The 21,832-nt window shown below is 51.8% G+C and overlaps 7 protein-coding genes across 8 annotated transcripts; 4 read left to right on the top strand and 3 right to left on the bottom strand.

Annotated features, from left to right (window-relative positions):
• The first annotated feature begins 3,701 nt into the window (after window positions 1–3,701).
• On the top strand, window positions 3,702–5,827 carry LOC108027627 (serine protease easter). Its single transcript, XM_017099148.3, has 3 exons — window positions 3,702–3,901; window positions 3,961–4,109; window positions 4,741–5,827. The coding sequence occupies exons 1-3, from the start codon at window positions 3,838–3,840 to the stop codon at window positions 5,746–5,748; spliced, it is 1,221 nt and encodes a 406-aa protein (XP_016954637.1). The 5' UTR covers window positions 3,702–3,837; the 3' UTR covers window positions 5,749–5,827.
• Window positions 5,828–6,917: 1,090 nt separating this feature from the next.
• On the bottom strand, window positions 6,918–10,644 carry LOC108027501 (uncharacterized). Of its 2 annotated transcripts, none has more exons than XM_044093162.2 (2): window positions 10,126–10,644; window positions 6,918–7,570 (listed from the first exon to the last, which is right to left on the bottom strand). In XM_044093162.2, the coding sequence occupies exons 1-2, from the start codon at window positions 10,347–10,349 to the stop codon at window positions 7,339–7,341; spliced, it is 456 nt and encodes a 151-aa protein (XP_043949097.1). In that variant the 5' UTR covers window positions 10,350–10,644; the 3' UTR covers window positions 6,918–7,338. The 2 variants fall into 2 exon arrangements, with proteins under 2 accessions (XP_043949097.1, XP_016954434.1); XM_017098945.3 differs by lacking the exon at window positions 6,918–7,570 and adding an exon at window positions 9,178–10,026 and having other exon boundaries at window positions 10,130–10,644.
• A 1,494-nt stretch (window positions 10,645–12,138) lies between these two features.
• Window positions 12,139–12,763, bottom strand: LOC108027514 (uncharacterized). Its single transcript, XM_017098957.3, has 2 exons — window positions 12,496–12,763; window positions 12,139–12,433 (listed from the first exon to the last, which is right to left on the bottom strand). Exons 1-2 carry the CDS (start codon window positions 12,721–12,723, stop codon window positions 12,425–12,427), a joined length of 237 nt encoding a protein of 78 aa, XP_016954446.1. The 5' UTR covers window positions 12,724–12,763; the 3' UTR covers window positions 12,139–12,424.
• A 538-nt stretch (window positions 12,764–13,301) lies between these two features.
• On the bottom strand, window positions 13,302–15,526 carry LOC108027612 (uncharacterized). Its single transcript, XM_017099133.3, has 2 exons — window positions 13,732–15,526; window positions 13,302–13,519 (listed from the first exon to the last, which is right to left on the bottom strand). The coding sequence occupies exons 1-2, from the start codon at window positions 14,768–14,770 to the stop codon at window positions 13,455–13,457; spliced, it is 1,104 nt and encodes a 367-aa protein (XP_016954622.1). The 5' UTR covers window positions 14,771–15,526; the 3' UTR covers window positions 13,302–13,454.
• Window positions 15,527–17,442: 1,916 nt separating this feature from the next.
• On the top strand, window positions 17,443–18,499 carry LOC108027614 (proteoglycan 4). The gene is made up of 3 exons (XM_017099134.3): window positions 17,443–17,737; window positions 17,794–17,979; window positions 18,034–18,499. The coding sequence occupies exons 1-3, from the start codon at window positions 17,482–17,484 to the stop codon at window positions 18,429–18,431; spliced, it is 840 nt and encodes a 279-aa protein (XP_016954623.1). The 5' UTR covers window positions 17,443–17,481; the 3' UTR covers window positions 18,432–18,499.
• An 874-nt stretch (window positions 18,500–19,373) lies between these two features.
• Window positions 19,374–20,040, top strand: LOC108027615 (uncharacterized). Its single transcript, XM_017099135.3, has one exon. It carries the CDS (start codon window positions 19,470–19,472, stop codon window positions 19,956–19,958), a length of 489 nt encoding a protein of 162 aa, XP_016954624.1. The 5' UTR covers window positions 19,374–19,469; the 3' UTR covers window positions 19,959–20,040.
• A 799-nt stretch (window positions 20,041–20,839) lies between these two features.
• LOC108027513 (uncharacterized) lies at window positions 20,840–21,533 on the top strand. The gene has a single exon (XM_017098956.3). It carries the CDS (start codon window positions 20,928–20,930, stop codon window positions 21,450–21,452), a length of 525 nt encoding a protein of 174 aa, XP_016954445.1. The 5' UTR covers window positions 20,840–20,927; the 3' UTR covers window positions 21,453–21,533.
• Window positions 21,534–21,832: the final 299 nt, after the last annotated feature.

Below are 21,832 nucleotides of genomic sequence, written 5' to 3' on the forward strand. Positions count from 1 at the left end.
TGCGTCATGCAGGACCTGCTCACCCAGGGGGCGGGGTACTTGCCCCGGCATCAGGAGGCGGCACCGGAATCAGAATCAGCGGGGAGTCGTGTCTATTTAAATCGGGCGAAATCAATTTCGGCATTCGCGTTTTATGCACAAGGCAAACATAAAATGCGCGCATGAGGAGAGCTTAACCTGTCCCCCCGGAGGCCCACCCTCGAATCCACCCACTTAAGTGGCAAGTGGTGCGGGAAGGCGGCCTGGAGAGGTTTCAGTAGCTGATGCATTCACGTTCGAGCACATTGTTGACAATTGAAATGTTCTGTGTGTGCGCTCGTGTTTGAACTGCTTAGCGCGGGGCAGAGGCGTCCTTTCCAGGGGACTCGATTTCTCCTTTTGTGCCCAGTTTATCGAACACATTCACCAGAAGTTGTAACTATAAATGGTGCGGTTGCAAGCGTTCGATAGGGATTACTCGTACAGGGATGTGGGTGCTCATTACGTCCAGATCAACGAAGAAAGTCCCACTATATTTAGAAATATTGTTGGTTTTAATGGAATATTTCCACGTTCTGGGATTCGTGGAAGAGCAAGAAACAGGAGTTCTAAGAAATAAAGAAAGGTTTAGCTCGAAAAAAATGTTTATAAACTATACCAAGGTTTGGATCCCCCTTCTTCGGCGGATGATCCTGCGGCAGGACCCCCCCAGAGACCCCTTGCCGAGTGGGCGTGCTTGCCTGTGCGAAAATAATCGCATTTCCGATTCGCGACTTGTGATTAGCGAGCGATAAACATTCGGTGCCTCCTTTGTGCGCCTTCCGCATGCTGCCACCGACCGCGCCCCACGCCTACATCCCAGACGCGCCTCCACAGAGCCTAAGCCCCGTCGCCCTGCTCCGTGGGCACAAATATTCACGTTGGCTTCAACCGAATTGGAAACTCTTATTTATTTACCTTCGCGTTCCCATGTCATTCTGTTTGCTCGGTCGCAGTCGGCGCGCTTTGTTCGATTTTTGTTGTGCGGTGATAAAAGTGGCGCCCCCCTTTTCCCTGTTCCTGGCCAGCGCCACGATGACGACTTGAATTTTCAATTAAAAAACTTTGCTCGGGGCTTGCAGGGGACACTTCTGAATGGTTATTCATAAGCACGCTGCCCGGCCATGAATCAATGCTGAAAGTCCAAAGTCCAGAAGGGGTTTCGGGGTGTCTGGCCAAGTGACAGTCATTGTAGCTGAAATTATTCCACTGAAATGTTATCAGTACTCTCCCGAACTTTGGCCCCACAAGGGTTGAGCCTCGAGCGTGAGTGGTGGCAGTCTCTGCCGAAGTTGCTGCTCTGGGGAAGGGCTTTTCTCAAGTATAATTCACCAGATTTGCACATCGCTTTCGTAACAATAAGGGAAATATAATTTTAGTCGTTTCGGACAAGGACTCAAATCAAAGAATCGTCGGATAGCAGATGTTTTTAAGCCCAAAGATAGGATTACAGATAATTAACGCCAAATCTGTGACCTTAAATTTGATGAAACAGTTTTTAATACAATATAATTTCCACTAAGAACACATGGCAAATCATTATAGATACTCTTTGTAAGTGAAATATAACACCTTGTGTTACTTTGGCACCCCTTCACCCACCTAAGCAGTGACCTTCGTGACTCACGGTACCATCCCCCGGCTCCTCGAATAGTTTCATGTTGCTGACGGAGGCGGCAACATTATCGCCGGCAACATTATTCATTATCGTTTACCAGCTGCCCGCCCCCCTGCTCTTGGCCATTTCAAGTCGGTGACATTGCAACAGATACTTCTGCTCTGCCTCAAGTTTGGCTTCCTGCCTCCCGATCCCCGCCAGCCGGACACGCCCACCCGCACCTCAAGCAGTGCCCAGTGAAACCGAGCCGCCCCCTTTTAAGTCACAACTCTGGACAAAGTTTTGCGAGTTGCGAGCAAAAAATAATAAAGGGACGAGGACTACAAAACAGTTCCAGGGAAGAAAAGCCTTGGCACAGACGCCTCTCGGTGGGCAGGAAAACTTCCGTTTCGAGTTGTGGCCTGGAAATTGGCAACTGCAATCGAGTGGAAGGATCCCATGGAACACGGCCGAGGGTTCCGCAGGCCGGCCAATAAATATGAAATTAATCCGGCTGAATACTACCGGGAAGTGGCAATGGATTATCCTTGGGTCGTTGTGAGGGAAAGTCCTAAGTTAAAAATAAAACAAGTTTTGCTTGGGTGCATTTTAGAGGGGAAGTATTGTGGTCTGTCTTCATTTCAATTCAAACAGTGTATCATAATTTCCATTAAACAAAAAATGTATTCAAAAGGCTGGGTATATTTCTTGAAATTGTATGTAGGAATAGACAATCTGCAGATGCATCTTTAATTTGTAAACCCTGCTTTTGCGGGGTAACGAGAGAGCGTATCCCTGCGTATCCCTTGGCACTATTGTTGCTGTTGACCATGCAGCTGCAACATTTCAAATGTCGCATCCTGCGTGCGGACATATCGCCCCGGTTTTCCCGCTTTCCCCGCTCTCCCGCTTTTCCACCGCCCTAACCCCATTTCCCCCTTCCAGGCTGATTTTCGTAGCTGGCACAGTTTGAGCCTTGAATAGTTTGCATTTATGCAAAAGGCGGCACTCAAAAAGAAGATTCTAATAGAGCACAGCTTGCTGGAGGAGAAGACGCAGGCGAAGGCCCCGTCTGCCACGCCCACTGGCCAAAAAGTTGCAACTTCTGTGCTGCATGCGGTTTTTGCTGTGACAGTTTCGTAGATTTCACTGCGGGCGTTTTGGCAAAAAGCCCCGGGAGTTGGCCGTGGGAAATATATAAATAAATGCTGGCAGAGTTTGCGTTGGCTCTCGAACCGCTGGACACATGAATATTCGCTGGCAGCCGAAAGCGAGGGTCTCCATGAGTAATACCTCCCCCTTGCGAAGAAAAACCGCAGAGAAATTAATTGCCCACTCCGATACGCACCTGAGTGGCTGGTACATGCTTGTTGTAATGACTGCCCCTGGGTTTTGCATCCGATCCGGGTTTCTCCAGAAGCCCTCTGGGCCAAGGTGTTGACTGGGAAAACCGGAATAAGAGATTCGCAGTTGGCCCTCAGCGAGTCAGGAAGGGTTAATGTGGTCAATGTGCCCGGCAAACTTATCAAACCTGCCCAATGAGCCACTCCTGTATTCAGGGAAACAATAAATCAGTGCATCTTCCCGCCGCTGAGTAAAAGGCAGTGCACTAGAATGGTGCAAAAACAAATGAAAACAAAGCCGTAGGAACTGAGTAGATCGCAGATAAATATATCAAGTCTCCTATGGTGCGTTCTTGATATACCCTTGTTGAGCGTCATTAAATGTAACCTTCTTATCGGGCGTTGTGTTGCACCTACTGCAATTTTCAAGCACTGCCGAAGAGAATCGGCCACTCTCCAGAAGCGGTTGCCCGCACTTTCCCAGCTTGGCGGGCTGATAACTGAAAATAGCAACGAAAACAAGTGGATTTTTGCACTGAGAGGCGTTGTGCGAGGTAAACGGCACACGGAGGCGATAATTGCGAGCATTTTATGTTTTATTGAGCGCTGGAAGAGCGACTGGAACGGCAACGGGTTTTCCCGCCCAGCCGCAATCAATGAGAATCGATCCGCTAATCAATGCAGCCGCAGTGCGGGGCTGGAAAAGCCAAGCTGCGAGATACAAAGCTTCCGAGGGTCGCGTTTCCGAGGCGCCCATTGCCGATCGCCAGAGATCAGTAGTTGATTGCCAGCCACTGGGGACGCAGCTCGCCACGACTCGAGAATCAACCGGAGTGGAAAACCAGCAGTGCGAAACGAGAGATCAGGAAAGCCTGGCAAATGCTCCTGCTCATCGCCCTTTCCCTGGTCCTGGCCCCGGGGGCTCAGGCCCAGCAAACTGGCAGTAAGCTGACCGGCTCGAGCAGCCATTTTGGGGATCCTAAGCCTCTTCTCCACTTCCAGAAGCCATCATGCACTTCGGCAACTGCCACTCGGTGGAGTTCGGCCGGGGCACCTGCATCGAGAGGAGGGACTGCGACTTCTACGCCGTGGATAAACTCATGGACTTGGCCAGCAGGCAGCAGTGCTTCTCCCGCCAGCGACCCGACCTGGTAAGTGTGCTTAGCCAAATGCCACACAGTATACACAGTATACCTTTAGATGTTGAGCACAGCAAACACGTTTCCCGCCACCAACCAGTTTTTCCGCTCCGAGGAGATCTTCTTCACCTGCTTAGTGTTGAATATTAGCGCTATGGCTAGGCGGTAATTTAGCAGCCTCACGTTTACTTACGTCTTACTGGGCCCACAATCGTCCAGCCAGGGGCTTTTCCCCAGGCGCATTCGAATGCACTTCAATTTTCCAAGAGCTTCCAAAGCAAAATCTATTAAATTACATAGCGATTTTTACGAGCTCAGCATCGCTCTTTTTTCGAAAATTTTACAAGAAATCCATTTTTAGGTGTGAATGCCAATTGATTGCCCATTAATTTGTGTTTCGCCCAAAATACTGATTTTTATCGGTCCAGGATCTTAATTTTTTTGGAGAAAAACCGACGGTCAAAGACGTTTTTGGCGTAACTTGGTCCAAAAAAGTCCTAAGCCTAAAAATCGCACCGTTTTGGACAGCTACCAAGCAAGACAATTGATCGCAGTCATTTTCCTGCTTTTCACAGATAAATCTGTGAATGCCTCTCTGTTTTAGAATCACCTTTCTAAGTGCCTTCTGCTAATTTCGCCGCAGGTGTGTTGTCCCCGAGAGACGAACATCATACCGCCCTTCGCTCCCAGGATCGGCAACATGTCGAGCAACGGCAACGCCCCGGTGGCGAACTCCACCAGGAGCGGCAGCACGACGCCCCTGAAGCTGCTGGCCAGGACAACGCCACGCCCGCCCACGGGGATCGACCAGCTGCCCCAGCACCCGTACTGCGGCTCCGCCTTCTCGTTCCGCGTGGTCGGCGGCGAGAACACCGGGCTCTACGAGTTCCCGTGGACCACGCTGCTGGAGTACGAGCTGGCCGACGGCAGCAAGGACTACGCCTGCGGGGCATCCTTCATCGCCCAGCGGTGGCTGGTCACCGCCGCTCACTGCATCCAGCCGTTCGGCAGGAACCTCACGGCCGCCGTGCTGGGGGAATGGGATCGGGACACGGATCCGGACTGCGTGACCCTGATCGGGGTGCGGGAGTGCGCCCCGCCCCACATCCGGGTGACCATCGACCGGGTCCTGCCGCACTCGCAGTACTCGAACCGCACCTTCGGCAACGACATAGCCCTGCTGCGACTGTCCCGCCCGGTCAACTGGCTGCAGATGCCCTATCTGGAGCCCGTCTGCCTGCCGCCGCTGAGGGGCAGGAACGCCAACCAGCTGGCCGGCTCCGCCGCCGACGTCTCCGGCTGGGGCAGAACGGAGACCAGTGGGAGCAGCCGCGTCAAGCGGAAGGCCATGCTGACCATCCAGGCGCAGGACCAGTGCCAGGAGGCCTTCTCCAAGGACTCCGGCATCGTCCTGACCGAGGGCCAGATGTGCGCCGGCGGCGAGATCGGCGTCGACTCCTGCAGCGGCGACTCCGGCGGACCGCTCACCGTGGAGGGCAACACGCCGCAGGGCGACCGCTACGTCTACCTGGCCGGCGTCGTCTCCATCGGGCGGGACCACTGCGGCAAGACGCTCTTCTCGGGCGTCTACACCCGGGTCAGCAGCTACATGGACTGGATCGAGAACACCATCCGCGCGAATCGCGTTTAGCCGGCGTCCGGTCCCTGGTCAATCAAAGCAAAGTCTGTTCCGACCTTCGAAGACATTAAAAAGATTTTTGTATGCTATATTTATTATTCTTCCGACATTACTCATAGAAATTTGTACTGCAAAGTATTAGACTTGTGGGTGGGGGCCACAAGAAATAATGCTAGGATGTGTTCCCGAAAATGTGTATGGCTAGAAACAAAGACTTAATCGAATTTTGGGTGTTACTTAATTATGTAACCAATCACTAGTTGTGAGTTGTGTTTTTATTGGCATGTCAAGAACTTGTTTTATTTTTTTAGTCCCCTGTATAGCTCACAACGTATAAATACTGCCAAGGCATCAAGGATCCCCTTACAATTGTGCAGAGAATGTGTGTGGCTCTTGGTAAAATATGGCCTAAAAGCCCTGCGTGCGTACGAAAGGCGGGCCCCGAGGGATTTCCCCACTGAGGTTCTTCCTCTCTTTCCATTTGTCTGGCTTGTGAAGTCGTCATATCACTGACGTCACTGATTTCCGGCGTGCAATTTGCTCAGCATGTCCACACAACCTATCGCCGACAATCTCGATTTCTGCCAAGATTAAACTGTTTGCCCATGACACCGAGGGTCTCAAAATGATGATGATGGTGGGCTCTGGGCGCCGTAACTCCGGGGGCAGCCCCTTCCCAGAATGCCTTTTTATAGGGTATTGTTTTTGTCATAACTAAAATATATTGTGGTTCATAAGTGGACATTAAACACAAACGGGCAATTCATAGTTCGCAATGGAGGATTCTTTTAAAAGTATCCTGGTCTCCTTGTTTTCTTGCACAGCTACCGACTATTACTAAGTTAAATAGAATTTGTGGACAGCTTTCCAGGTGAATCATGGGATTCAATGAACTCGCACAGGAAGCAAGCCAGTCATCTTCGGAATTCTTTAAGTTATGACCGAGGCACAACTTTGACGCAATCAAAACTGAATACGGTTCTACGCAAAAACGAGAACCATTTGTGAGTGTTCTTTGAATCATATCATATTGATTACAATTGATTTTGAATAAAAGTTGTATGTCCATTTTAATAAACCCATAAGGTGCTCTTTAAGTATAACCAACCACATAACAACACTGGCGAATAGTTTTTATTCACAATTTTATTCGCACTTGAACTAGCTTACTGAGACCCCAGTTGTTTCTTTAGAACACCTCTAATAACTGAAATATTTGGAAGAATGAGCCAAGCTAATGGAGTATTTGGGACGTATGAGCCAGATAGCTCCATTTAAATTTCACTTAAAACGTTTTGCCAACTCCTCCACCCGAGAACTCACTTTTCCCAGCTCTATGAATACCCAAAATACTTCAACGAGTCCGGCCAAGCCGTGCTCCGTTCGAACCTTCAGGGGACAACAGACTTGGGCAACACTGCGCTTTTATCTTTATCGACATAGTTTATTACTTATCACTGTTAGCAGCTACAAAATAAATAATGTAACGAGTACCCGGCGGTCACACTGTGACGCAACTACGACTAAAATAAGTTAGCTTACGGCTAGGGCAAAAAAACTTCGGAAGCTATGTGTGTGCAGGGGGAGATTTTTGGGGCGGGCTCAGTTGCTGCGGCCGAAGATGACGGCCCGGCGACACCGGTCCCGGTGGTCCCTCATCTTGCCCGCGGGACAGGGCCTCGCGATCTTCCGGGAGACGAGCAGCTGGCTGGTGAGCGGGCGGGTGTGCGGGTTGTAGAAGATCAGGCGGCGGCCCTCCGCGGCCCTGGGGCTCTGGGCCAGGATCGAGGCGAGGACCAGGAGGGTCAGGACCAGCAGGCGGCGGAACTGCATTCTGCGGGTGATTCTGTGGGGCTTTCTCGACTCCGACTCCGACTCCGACTCCGATTCCGGTGCTCGTTCGCGACTTGTGCCGCGGTGGTAATACTTTTCGGTGGGTTCGATCCGCTTGGGAGTCGCTTTTATGACTGCGCCCGCTCTCCGGGGTTGTGCGCGCCGATATTCAGCTTCGATGGCCAACGACGGCGACCGCCGGCCCGCGCCCCGATAAGATAAGCCCAAAGGCATTCCGCTGGCACGCGATAAGATACCCGCCCTACAGCCCACGAATGCCATGTGCATATGCGCACATACCTACGGGCAGTGCCTGGCTCGGCGGCTGCCCTGGCACTCGGGGCCGGGGCCGGGGCTACCACGCTACTACGGCACTCCAGCGCCATTGGCTGCTATTTTCGATCCTCGCCATGACGAAAGCGCGCGGGAATTTACGAGTGTAGTGGAATTCCGCGTCAAGCGTCGGCGCCCCTCAATTGCCGGATCAGGGTCCCCGGCACTCGTCACCGGGTGGATCGTCCCGCCTTATCGGTGACGCCCCATATCCGGTGCGCGGCGACTGCCTCGCCTCGCTTCAGCCCGAAATTATGCAGTGCCCAGGTCTCCTCCACCCCAGAACCATGTAGAATGGCGCCCTCGGGGGGTTTCGGTTGTCGAGTGCTGTCTACAGGCAGCGGAGGTGGAGGCCTGCGCCAGTCCGGTAAAAATAGGAACTACCTTTGTCAGAACCTTTGCCAGAAGACTACTTTTAACCCTGTAAAAACGGGCTTCGCGAGGTATATTTTCCCTTAGGATCTCTGCCTGATGCTCACAATCATTGGGAATAACTCACGGGAAAAGCATTTCTTATAGAACCTTAAAATAGAAATACTTCATCGGGGTAATTTACATAGTTGAGGTGTCCATAGGACACTGTCCTGCCCACCGATCTGTTTCAAAATAAGCCCTTCAATTCAAGGTGTCTTGCATTGGATAGTCAAGCAATGCAAGTTCTTTTTCTTGCAGTGTAAGTGCTGCACTTGGGCTAATTTTCTGCAAGCCCTAACCCTTGAATGCATGACACACTAACTGCCGCTCCGTAATCCGCCGCCGTAGAGGGGCCGGAATTTCATTCAGGGGTAACTCCGACTCAGCTGACACGTCGATAAGGCGTTGATGAATCTGAATCGAAGCCGAGTCACCTGCGCCTGATTAGCCGGTGGTGCCAGCCCCTCCCCCAGCTGACGTAGCTGGCCAGGTTGGGCGGACGGCTGACCAGCGAGCGCCCGAGGTGCCGCTCTGCCCGATACACCCCCTTATGGGTAGAGCACCTTTGCGATCTCCGATGGGCACATTCGAGTGATCGATGGCTTGGCCGACGGCTCTGACGCATGTACAAGTACGCAGACTCGTATTATTCAGGGATTAGGAGATGGCTTATCACTTCGATAGATACTCATATTACTTTGGGATCTTATAACCAAAAAATGTTTTGATTTAATGCATATAGCTTGATCTGTGATGATCTATGAATGTGAAAAGCTATGCTAAATACAAGTACTGGTAATAACTCTATTAGAGGGCTTTTATAACTATCTTAAATTGTTGATTCAAGAGCTAAAAAATAACTGCTGTGCTTATTTTTTTATTAATTTTAGATTTACCACATTAAATATAAATACAGTGCAAATAACATTGATTAAAGCTTTCTTAAATTGCTGATTCAAGTGCTAAAAAATAACTGCAACGCCACTTCAAAAAACATTTATTGGACTTTAACTTCCACGCTTATCATATTAAACATAAATAAACTGAAACTTGCATTGATTTTTTGGGTTATTAAAAGCTAAATTTGTATCATATCATTTTTTGTAAGCATTACTGGATCGATTCTTCGCTCATCATACAAAATAGAAATAAACCGGAAGTAACATTGATTTTTACTCACTAAAAGGCCTTAGACTAACGTTCCAACTACTGAGTGGCCTGACTGGCAAGTTTGGAACCCGAATAATTAGGGTTATTAACACGATATCGGCTAAAATGGATTGCTCGGACTGTCAAAGGCGGTGGCCGCAATGCACGGGCAAGTGACGATACACCAAGCAGTGGGCCCGATAAGGCGGCACAAGCTGCGGCCAAGGAGGCTCGGGCCAGCACCTGTTGCAGGTGGGGCGACGGGGCGACGGGGCACTGGCAGGTGGCCCCCGGCTGGCTGGGGCTTTTGCGCCAAGTCGGCATTATAATGGCTAAATCAAGTATTTCCGACTCCACTCGAGGGCCGAGGCGTAGAAGTCCCCCGCGTAAGGCACATTTAAGTGATAAGAATATAAACACCTCGATTGGACCAGTGGCCTGGTGGTTTATTGTTCCGGTGGGTGGTGCGAGCGCGTAGATGGGATAAATAAATAGGGTTGTGTGGAGGGGGCGAGATTCGTTCGGGGGGCTCACTTCGGCCGCTTCAGCAGCGCACGCCATCTGCAAGGACAGAGACAGACAGGGAGGGTGTTAGCACGGGGACTGGGCGTATACGTAATGCGGGCGCGGTGCCGCAGAGGGCACAGCGTGTGCGGGGACCCACCTGCGTTGTAGGCTATGATGCGCCGGCAGTTGCCCCGGTGGTCGATCATGTGGCACTGGGGGCAGGACTTCTGCATGCCGTGGGTGGCCAGGATCTGGCCACGGTGGATGCCGTTCGGCTTCAGGAAGATCACGCGACGCGACTCGCTGGGCGTGGGGGCGCAGAGCACGATCGCGGCCCAGAGGAACAGCGAGTACAGGAGCAGCTGCTGCAGCGACATCGTATCTCTGCTCTGGGTGTACGGGTGTACGGGTGCACGGGTGTGCGTATCTGTCTCCGGAGGGCGCGAGGAGCAAGGTGGGGCTAACCAAGTGGCCTGCTCCAGTGACGGCAGTTAACTGAGTTTGTGCGAGTTTGGGGTAGCTCTTCTTAAGTGCGCTGCCCGCCCGTCTTTCACCGCGTTGATAAACCGCGCACAGGGTGTCCAGCTCGCCTTTGGGCCAGAACGGCGGAAGACTCCGTGGGTCGGTGGAAAACTACCCTGTTTCTCCGGGTATCAGGGGTGCCGGGGACCTTATCTTGTCCTCCGTGCCATTTGCAATCTGTGTAATTGAGTGCTTCGCCGGCCCAGCACTGATTTCTGCTCCCGCCCGACGCGGAGTCGAGCGGTTGCCGAGCGGGCGGACTGGGTATCGTACCGTATCTACGGGCCGGGGACTCCGCCCCGCAATATCGTCATCTTTGGGCTCGTTGCATTTGCATATTACGTCGTCTCCTTTTGGAGGCCCAACCGGGAGGGGTTCCTTGGGGCGACAGTTTCACCCAGGGCCGGGAACTGCAAATTCTGAGTTTTTAAGCCGAACTTGAAAATGAATTAACTAAAAAATATAACTAAGACCCAAATATTCCTTTGACAAATTTGGATGGCATATATTTTTCAGTAAAGGATGTATATGTTCACTCTAGGAAATGGCAAAGAATGTTTATGGCAAAATATAAAATATAAATAAATTGATTCTTCAAAGAGAGGTTCCCCTTAGGCAACCAAGCATAAAGTAAACGACTGTTTGCATTCAAGCCAAGCCATTTAGATGGTATTTTTTTAAGTTGGCACATAGGTTAAAAGCATTTTAAAAAGCCAAAAAAGGGCCTTTAATTATGTTGCGATTAAAATTGAATCGAAGGCAATGCGACAGCTTAGGCAAGCCAAAGCCCCGCCTCCAGCGAGATCAACCAGGGCAAAACTATCACCAAGAGGTGGAGCAAGAAGCCCTCCCGACCTGGCGTTCCACCTCCGAAATAGATAACCCTATTTTTAGACCTGAGTAAGACGTGGGTTAATTGGCCCGGGCTCCCCGTATTTTCGGTGTTGGGTGAGCTGGGCGCAATCACCGCCTATCTAGTGATGGGCACCAGATAGCGCTCGATTCCGGAGCGCTATGAACTTTGACAAAAAGATCCGGCTGGCACTTTCGCTGCGTAACGATCGCCGAGTGAGCCATGCGAAATTCCGTGTAAAATTTTCGGCCAATCATCGGGGCTTTCTGGAAGGGCGGTTGGCTCGGATGGATGGGTGGTTGGGTGGTTGGGTGGTTGGGTGCTTCCTGGTGACCACGCGACAGCCCATTGAGTGTTCAGCGGCAATCACGGAACGGGCGCGTCACAGATCTGGCTTATTTGCCCGCCTTATCGCGCCGCACACCCGCTGAAATTTCCCGAAAATGCGATTGAACACGGGTCTTGCAGAGGAGCGAGCAGTATTATAAATATCGCGCTGAGTCAGAAGCGTTCCTCGACTCCCCTTATCTACTTGACGCCGGAGTTTAGTGTCTAGTGTCTGGTATCTTGTATCTTGTATCTGGTACCTTGTATCTCCGCTCACAGGCCATGGAGCCCAGTATTTCATCATACTTTCCGCGGCCGGCGACACGTGATGTGACGTAGTTTCGATTTCATGACGAGGCGCAAGGGTTAACGTCCACTGGGGTAGAGGTATCTGGGGGTTTCCATGGCTTCTTGGGGCTTATGATATGTACTTATGGCAAGGGCAAACAGAACCAACAACAAAATCCCCATTAAACTATTTTTATTTATCAATATGTCTACTAACTACTAAGTATAATTTTCATACTGGCCACATGGAAGTTTCATCATTAACAAAGCATATTTTATAGTAACTTCAAAGTTAATTTAGGCAAAAATACCTACTGCCGCTGCTCAGGTTTTCGCTATCTGCCAGTAAGTATCCACAAGATTCGTGGAAGACCTGCCTTTCACTTTAATCTCCGAAGACGCACAGACCCAGAATAAGCACGCAGTTAAAATTAGCTCGGCCCAGCGGGAGATTCCATGTTTTCAGACCAGCTGGAGGGTAAACAGGGTAGTAAGGGTGGTAAATCAAGTGGGATCCGGCCTGGGGCACTCACCCTCCTGCAGCGCCCGTGGTGATCGCGAACGAAGCCGTGGCGACAGCGGTTTCCGCGCGTGTCGAAGAGCATTCCCTTGCCCAGGGCGCCGGTGGTGTTCCTGGCCGCCTCCTGGGACTGGGTGGAGTTCAGCTGGTTGAAGTAGATCACCTTGCCCGACCCGCTGCACGAGCAGCCCAGCAGCAGGACCAGGAGCAGGAGGCCGGCGGACAGCACTACGGATCGCATCTCGTTCGCGGAGACTCCCAATCGCACTGAGCTGTTCTGCCAACCCGCCGCCGCCCGACGATCCGGCTTATCAGCTCTAGATTAGCTTGTTTACCCAGAGCCCCGAGTGGTTAGTTGGCTGGACACTCCGGAATCTCGGTTCCCATCTATCAAGATCTGACTGGGGATGCTGCATACTTTCAGGCTGTCGGCACATCGATCCCTATCAAAAAATGTCATAACATCTGTATAACCAATATATAGTCTCGAGAGTACTAGATAACCCATATGTTATTCTGCAACACTTCAAAAGCGATGTTTATCTCCTTTATATTTACCCCTTCGTTCAGGGTACTTCCTAAAAATAAATATTTCAAGAGTGAAAAGGTTGACAGACCTTTTTGGCAAACGCTTTGAATGGCTTCAGTTGAAGGTAGTCCGAAAATGTTCTGTATCCTAATGGGACAAATGTCAAACTATGACAATGTAGGCCCCCGATCGTAATGGGCTTATAAAAATACTTTTTGGCACACCCAAGCCCATTTAACATTGCAAAGGAAATCCAATTCATTTGATTCATTGAGCACTACCCCTAGATCTTAAGCTTCACCTATTCGTTTTATTTTCATATGTTTATCGTCTTACATCACAACGAGGAACTCTAGTTTTATCTGTTCTCTGGCTTTCTGTGTAGTTTTCTAGACCAGTTCTCATCGTCTTGGGCGGCTTCCCGGGGTCTTCCGGCCTGTCCTCTATCGTGCGGTGGCGCCCGGCGCTGCTCGATACACACAATTATCGGGATCCACGGTGATCAGCTCTGCAGATTGGAAATAAAACAAAATTGTTACGATAAAAACGAAATGTTTTTCACTAAGGTTCCAGAACATAAGCATTTTGATTTGGTTCTAAGCAATGAGGGGTTCAGTATCAGATGATCAACCCATCTTCTCTGCAGTATATCGAGTTAATCATATGAATTTATTTTATGGATCGATTTTGTCTCATGTATTATACCGTCTCCCAACTCACCTTGGGCCGCATCCTTGCCGCAGCTGCGTTGGCTCGGGTTCCTGGGCCTGCCCCTGGACCTGCGCGGCTCCTGCTCCATGTCCCGCTCCTCCTCCTCCGAGGTGGAGAGCGTCCTCCCCTGCGGTCTCCGGCGGGTCGCGGCCTGCGCGACACTGGCTGGAGCTTGGGGCGCCTGCTCCTGCCCCTCTTCCCGCTCCCGATCCCGCTCCTGCTCCTGCAGGATGTTCTCGCTGGAAGAGTGCTTGGGGGGACGACGGCGGCGGTGCCGCATCCGCTGGGAGCTGAAGCTCTCCTCGCGGATGACCAGGGTGCCCGCCTTGCTGGTGCGCAGGAAGTAGCGCGGCGCCTTGACCACCTCCTCCTCCTGGGCGAACTCCGGCGAGGAGTGCCTGCCCTTCGAGAGGCTGAACCTCTCCAGTATGGAGCTCTGCGAGCGGCGGTAGCGTCGCTTCTCCCTGGGCCCCGAGCTCGAGGAGTTCAGCGTGGAGGTGGAGGGCGGCGTGGGGTAGACCAGCAGGTCCTCCGCCTCCTGGAAGCGAACTCCGCGCAGGGAGCTGGAGCGCCGCGAGCCCACCGAGGAGGGCTCCCAGTTGGGCAGTTCGTGGGTGCTGAAGTCGATGCAGCTGCCGTGCGTTTCCCGCCGCCCACTTTCCCGGCTCGAGCTGGGTGTGGCCGTGGGCGTGGGCGTGGGCGCGGGCGTGGGCGTAGCGGTGGGCGTGGCCTCGGCTATGCGCAGGCCATGGAAGTTGCGCTCCAGGCTCAGGTTGGAGGTGGCCGAGCGCTTGCGCCGCCGCGGGGGCTCCCGGGATGTGTAGGTCTGCTCCTCCTGGCCGTCGGCGTCCACCAGCAGGTTGCCCGTGTGGTCGTAGAGGAGGATGCGGGGCAGGGCTATCTGGCTGCAGCTGCGGGAGGTGCTCAGCTCCCAGTTCCAGTGGCTGGGCTTCTTCAGCTTCAGGCTCAACAGATTGGCCAGGGGATCCTCCGCCTCCTGCTCCTCCTCCTGGAGAGCCTCATCCTCCTCTTCGGCTTCTTGGGACATTGCAGCGCATCGGCTGAGGTCTCCTCGCTCCGGATGGGGCTTGCCTCCTAGAGGTCGTTCGGGCCTGATCTTTTGGGGTCTCCGTTTCCTTCCACCTGTTGCCCGTCCGTTCTTCACTCGCTCGATCTGCCTTTAACTGCTGATCTGCTGGCGCTTCTTCTTCTTTTGGCCTTTGGCCAATTTATTGTTTATCTCAAGTATGCCCGTACAGGGGGCACTCGCTAAGAGCTCTTCAGAAGTATCTCCCTACGAGTTCGCTTTGCTTGAGTTAAAGGGCTTTTGGGGCCGTGGTTTTCCTTAAAGCATAATTATTATTTTATTTGTTATAGGTTTCCCTTAGCCTGGCCTCACTGTCCGCTGTATGCTGCCCACGCTTCAATTATTTTTGGCTTCTTTTTCCGAATTTCCTCTCTTTATGTTCTGCTATTTTTAGTTGATCCGCTCCCTGAGGCGTCCCCGCTCGCCTTCCCGATTTCCCAATTTTCCCGACTTTCTGGTGACACTTGAGTGGGCCACACTGTGCCACTTTTGTAAAATATGTAAAAAACAGGCCCACCAGAACTGAGTTTTATGGGCTGGCAAACAACAACAGGCAGGAAACAAGCGATGTTTCCCGAAGACAGTGTATATTGTGGCGCTGTCCCGCTCGCACCGGCTGCCGCCCCAGCGCGCCCTCTCGCTCCAACTCGCGTCTGCCGTCCCGCTCTTTTCCGTGGTCTGCGATCAGCTGCGATCGCGTCGAGTTCCGCCCGCCAACGTGCCTCGTAGCCAACTGTTCGTCTTGGCCGCATCTCGCGGCCCAGAAACGCGGGCGCCCCTGCCGCCCCTGCCGCCCCTGCCGCCCCACACGCCCACCCGCCCGAAAACCCCTCCCAAAGAGGGAGGGGGTGGAAGAAGAAGACCCACTGGCAATTTGCATATTTCACGCTCTCACAACGGGCGCTTTCGAGGCGGAGCGGCCGAAAGATATCTCAATCTGAATACCCTGCATCGTTCTCTGGTACTCAACTACCTTTCCACAGTTTGATTTCCGGGAATTCAATACTAAATAGGTCAGATTACTTACGAGTACTAATAACGATAATAAACTTTGGAGGAACATGCCTTTATCAATAAAATATAATGTAATCTTGGGGAATGTAATCCCGAAAATATTCGTTTTATAAACGAGTATTTCAGTAATGGCCAAATACCATGTTTGCTCTGAGGTTGAAATGTAAGCAGATATATCTACAAATCAGATTGTTACTATAATAAACACAGGCCCTGGAACTATTCTTTATTATTCTATTCATGCTCAGGGACTAAATGTACGTAGATATATCTCCCAGATTCCTGGTATAATAGCTGAAAGCACTGTGTGCCTAACCAACAAAACATAATACAATTTAAGGGACTGTAATCTTTAATATTAATAATGTGTAATAGTGGATAGGTTCTATCACAGGAATAGGCCTGGAGAACTAATCACAATTTAAGTGCCTGTTAGTACCTTTCCTCGAAAGCGACACCGCTTATCCGCGTAATCCCCTAGAACATGTCGCCGATCAATATTTGGCAAATACCTCCCCGGGAGCCCCTGCGCAAGGCCCCAGTGACCGCTGATCAAAGTGGCGATGCCCCGCTCGAAGCGTATGTGGTCTTCAGTGTGTTTGCCCACAACACTTTTGTTTATCCATCCCGGCCACGCCCCGCGGCCGCCCACTTTCCGAACCGAGGAAAACACACGGTTTTCTGCTATGTTATTGGGAAATGACTGAAACATATGTGGCCGCCGTCGCTCGGCTAATTTGCACCGCCCGCCCGAGTGCCCCGCGCAGCACTTTGCCATTGAAAAATGACAAACAAACAGGGGCGAGCGCAAAATATGGGGCACAAAGAAACGCAGAGAAAGAAGGCGAACGGGAAAATATGTAGGGGAAAGTGGCTTTTCACCCAGTCGATGGGCGAGGTCCTGGCTCCGCCGACTGAGTCAGCTGCTGGGAATTTGCAAGCCCAGAGACCCGATCGGGGGCATATCGATTACGGTGACCAGGGGCCTGCAAGATGGCAAGATGCATTGTAGATTTATTATTGATTCATTTGCATAAAATGGAATTATATTAATTTCTTAGAAAATTTATTTAATAATCTTATATTCACTGATTTTGATTATTGCGTACCATATCAATATTTTTACGCAGCTGCCAGACAATATATTCGTTTCTGGGACAACACTTTGTTTACAATCTCTTGTATTTGCTAAAAACGGCTACTATTTTCGTACACAGCTAGCTAGATTAAAACACATACATTTACTTGTTTATTATTTGTTTTGCGCCTCGGCGATTCCGATATGCCCAATGAAGCAGGCAGCAGGCCTGCCAATTTCCACCAGCTGCCTCCCCTGACCCTGCGGAGGCGGGCCGGGAAAGGGGGCGGGGCGTTTAGCCCAGCTCGTGGCAATTATGTTTGCGGCTAATTTGTTACGCGTCCGTGGAGGAAATCCAATTTATGCGGACATTGATGCATCGTCACGAGGCGTGAGCCGCAATTAGCCGCAGCAGGCCGAAAGTATGCAACACTTGGCGGCTCTTCGCGATTCTCCCGCCCCACCAGCCCCACCCCAGGGCCAAGGTGAGAAGGTTGTCGAGTTTGATAAGCTTCGCCCAGTCTCATTGCGATCCGCCTTGCCGGCAAAGCTCTCGAACAGTTGAGCCGCAGACCACGCGATGAGCAGATCCCCGCTTCTGATTCTCCTGCTCCTGGCAGTGTGCTGCCCGGAGATTCTCCAGGCGCGCTCTCTGCCGGAGGGCGGGCGCCACAGGTTCGTGCGCAGACGCGTCTCCCCCGACGACCCCGACCTGGAGATCATCGAGGTCAAGGAGGTGTACTTTGTGCGGCGGCCCAAGAAGGTGGTGGTGCCCCTCGACGAGGACGAGATGGACTGGCGCATCCGCTGCGACTTCGAGCCGAATCTTCCGGAGTGTAAGAAGAGGCCTCGTTCAGCCTCAGGTGAATAACTTGGGCTTACCTCCTTCCAGGCAGGAACTCGGCTAAGAAACCGGCGGTGACCCCCACCACCAAGGCCACGACAACAACCACAACCACAACCACTCAGGCGCCCTCCAGCACCTCAACCACCACTCGCAGAACCACTCCAGAGCCCCTGAGGGACGAGTCCATGGAGCGGAAGATTCGCTGTGAGTTCGATCCCACGGCGGAGGAATGTGAGTTTGCTTTGAAGCCATATTTGAACTCTACCTTAAAAGTGCATTCCCAAGGTGCACCCTCTACCACTTCTTCCACAACAACCACTACGACCACCACCACCACGGAGTTACCCAATCTCCCGGAGCCCGAACCTGAGCCAAGGGCTGAGACCCCTGCGGAACCCAGTGATCCCGAAACTGAAACCGAGCCAGAACCGGAAGCCGAGCCACAAAGTGACGTGGACCCTGAAAACGAATCGGAGGGCGGCAAGGAAGAGGTCACCGAAGAGCCGGAAGATGTTATCCCTCTGGACGATGACGATGGCGAAAGCGACATTGACGACACTGATGCGGAAGACCAAGAGGATGACGCCGACCTGGAAGACTTGTACGATGTCAACCCCAACGAAGGGGAGACCCACTCGATCGGGGCCCACGATGGCGGCGCCTGGAACTACAGCCAGAACTGATGGTGATACGGGAAGGTCGATGTAATTCGCCGCTTTAATTGGGTTTCAATAAAATGGCAACTGCGGAACCACTAGCGTTTTCCTATCTAAGCATGTTTCGAGGGCGGATCGAGATGTTCGTGTGCCAAAGAGACGGGGTTTAGTCACTTTAACTGGTTGGTAATAATGGAGCTTAAAGAAACGCGGGATTATCTCTCGCTTTTCACCAAGTGTAACAATCCCAAAATAATGGTGGATGCATGCATTAGTATGGGCACTTCCATGGTAAATTTTTAATGAAAACGTAAGTATTTATAATAAAAATTGCTTAAGATAAGAAACTTTGTTTTTTCGATGAGCTGGCCACAAAAGTATCTGGCAATAAGCTAAACACATATTTGAACCCATTCTCTTTTTCTAGGAACCTCTTAAGAGACCAGAACTTGGCCAGTACTATAATCTCCCTTAGGCACATAAGGCCTAACCTATCCCTCGGACTTCCGGCGATCTCCGAGAGCCTCTCATGGCCTCGCCGGTGTTACATAATCACCAGCCCGTGCCGTTGTGGGTCAATTCCAGATCAGTGCGTGTGAGTCGGGCGAGAATACCAATTGAAGGCATCTCGCCTAGCATAGCACATATACTATACAGTCCACAGTCTACAGGCTATTTATAAGGCATATTTGTCACAGCTTCCGGCTCGACGAAAAGTACGTGTTTGTTTACGTGGCGAAATGGGAAAAACAAAGTCGCAGCGGCTGGGACGCGGGCGGAAAAGGAATATCCGAGGGATATGTGTCTTTGTCTGTATCCGTAGCATTGCGTATCTGTATCTTTGTGGAGCTGTGCCTAAATCAGCGCACAATTGCGATGATTGTGGCCGTTCGCCAATTGAATTAAGGAAAATGCGAGGCAAGTGACACACAAAGGCGACGGCGATTCGCATAAAACGGGTGGAAATCGAGGCGCCCCAGGTCAGTCTCAGCGGAATCGGCGTTCAGTCTGGTTTGTGGATAAGCCAAAGGAGCCGAACAACATAGATACACCTTCTACAGCGCGATGAACAGCTTGCAAGGATCCCTGGTGCTGCTCCTGCTGGCCGCAGCATGCCTGCAGAGCCGCGCGGGACTCTTCGACTGCGAGGACAAGATTCCCGGCCTGGGCGACGTGAGCGACAAGATCTCGGAGATCACGGGCAGCAGCACCAGCTCGGAGCACGAGGTGCGGGACTTCTTCAAGAACGTGGGCTGCCACATCAAGGAGGGGGCCAAGAAGCTGGGTGAGAAGGCCAAGGACCTGGGCACGGAGCTCAAGGAGGGCGCCCAGAAGCTGGGCGAGAAGGCCAAGGTCCTGGGCAGCGACCTCAAGGACCGCTTCGACGACTTCCGCGACAAGCTGGCCAAGGACTCCGCCGAGGAGATGAGCAAGGACCGCGGCTTCCTGGCCAACGTCGAGATCATCAACCCGGACATCCTCAAGGGCGAGCAGCAGTGCGGCCACGGCCACATCCTGGACGCCTTGGGCAACTGCAGCAAGTTGAGGAAGTAGTCCTCCGGCGAGTCCTCCCTCCCTAAGCGTTTAAGTTTTTATGATTTTTTTTTGTGTAAATAAAAATGGAAAGTGAAATGCACTCCCGTGCTTGGATTACTTAACGGGCTCCAGAGTTTTATCAGGTTGTACCACCTCCGTCTAGTTCATAATGGATTTTTGTATAGTATTTGTAGATCTGTTCTCTACGTGATATAGGGATTTTTCTGTGTGGCTTTTGTGGTAGAATTTGTGTGCGTCACTGTTCGGTAGCCTTATTAAGCTATCTCGCTCTTTATGGTGACTCTTGGTGACTCAGAGGCATACAACTTTGAAACCTATTAGGAATTCATGGGGCTTACGACGCTCTAAAGGCTTAGTAAAGGTCCGAGAATATTACTTGGTTGCTAAGAGTAGTTCTCGAGTTATGTGGCTATGACGATAGAAAGTTAAGTACTGCAACATGGGTAGTGGTAGAAGTATGGTTTCTAAACCGAGAATAATATATTTTTGAGTAAATGTATTGTTTTAAATTTTTAAAACTGTACTGTGACTTAGCTACAAATACCTGTTATAGATTCTCCTGAAGCTTTGATGTGTGTAATAGGATCAGCGCTCAACGATCTAGTTGATGGATTAGTCATCGTTGCCATCACTCCAAGTACCCATGAATCTTCCCCCACTCGCGTCTTTTCTCTTCCACACTTTCTGGAGAATTCTGCGGCTCTCCCGGCCTTTCCCATTTCCCCAGGCCCCCTTTCTCTTTCTCTGGGCCTCTCTGCTCGCTCGCCCGCAATGCACTGCAGTGGCCCGACGACTTTCTCGCCGAGCGTCGCCTCTCGAGACCCAAGCCCAGCCCAAGAGCCACCAGATACCCAAGAACTTGGTCAACCACAGCGGCTGCAAACGGGTTTCAGTCGAGTTTGGGGCCTCCGCGGCGATACACGATACACGATATTCGAGGCTCGAGGTGCGAGGTCCACAATCGCGATGACTAATTCCCTGATTTTGGCAGTGTTTTTGGCCAGCCTGTGCCTCTGCTTCGGCCAACTGCAGGCAGCCTCGATTGTCTGCGGCTCCGAGGCCAAGTCTGCAAGGGACCCGGGCTCGGACTCGGACGCGGCGACCACTCCCAGTCCCAGCGAGGTCAACAAGTTCGTCCACAGTCTGCAGTGCACTCTGGAGAAGGCGAAGCCCTGGATAGCCAACATCGAGAAGGAGGCCAAGCTCCTGGAGGAGAAGGCCAGGGATGTGACCAGGTCGCTCTTCCAGCGCGTCAGCATGCTGGTCAACGTGCTGGCCCTGCCGGCCAACTCGGAAAAGGACAAGAACAAGGAGCCTGAGGGGGAGGCCACCAGCAGCACCGCTGCGGAGCCCTCCTCCACCTCGGAGCCATCCAGCTCCGCCAAAAGCGATCTGAAGGAGGAGCTCACCACCTCCTCGCCGACCCCAGGTAACCTGGACTGGCTGGAGGACGAGGCCAACGAGGTGGACTCCCTCCCGCAGAGGAACTAGATAAGCCATATACCTACGAATATTTATAATAACTAATAAAGTTTCCAGCCCTGCTTGGCCGGAGCATTTCCTATTTACGACAAAGAAGCGTTTGTCCATGGTATTTTCACAATACAATATGGTGTTCCCCCTTTTATACTGCTCTTTCGCCCCTCGAACCCTCACAATGCGTTGTGCTTAGCATAACTGGAACCCCGAAACTTGTTCGGCGCAGCCAATTGGGTTACGGTTCTGAGGGGACCGCTTCCTCCCCCGGTGACTCACGGCGCTCGTTCCCCCGACTTTCTCTTCTGGACTTTCTGGCCAGTGGGGCCACTGGGGCTACTGGCCAAAAACAAACAAACAGCCTGCCGACCGAAGCCTGCAGCTCTGGCTCAGCT

Source organism: Drosophila biarmipes, chromosome X (genome assembly GCF_025231255.1).
Source record: "Drosophila biarmipes strain raj3 chromosome X, RU_DBia_V1.1, whole genome shotgun sequence".
Taxonomy (NCBI): Eukaryota; Metazoa; Arthropoda; class Insecta; order Diptera; family Drosophilidae; genus Drosophila; species Drosophila biarmipes.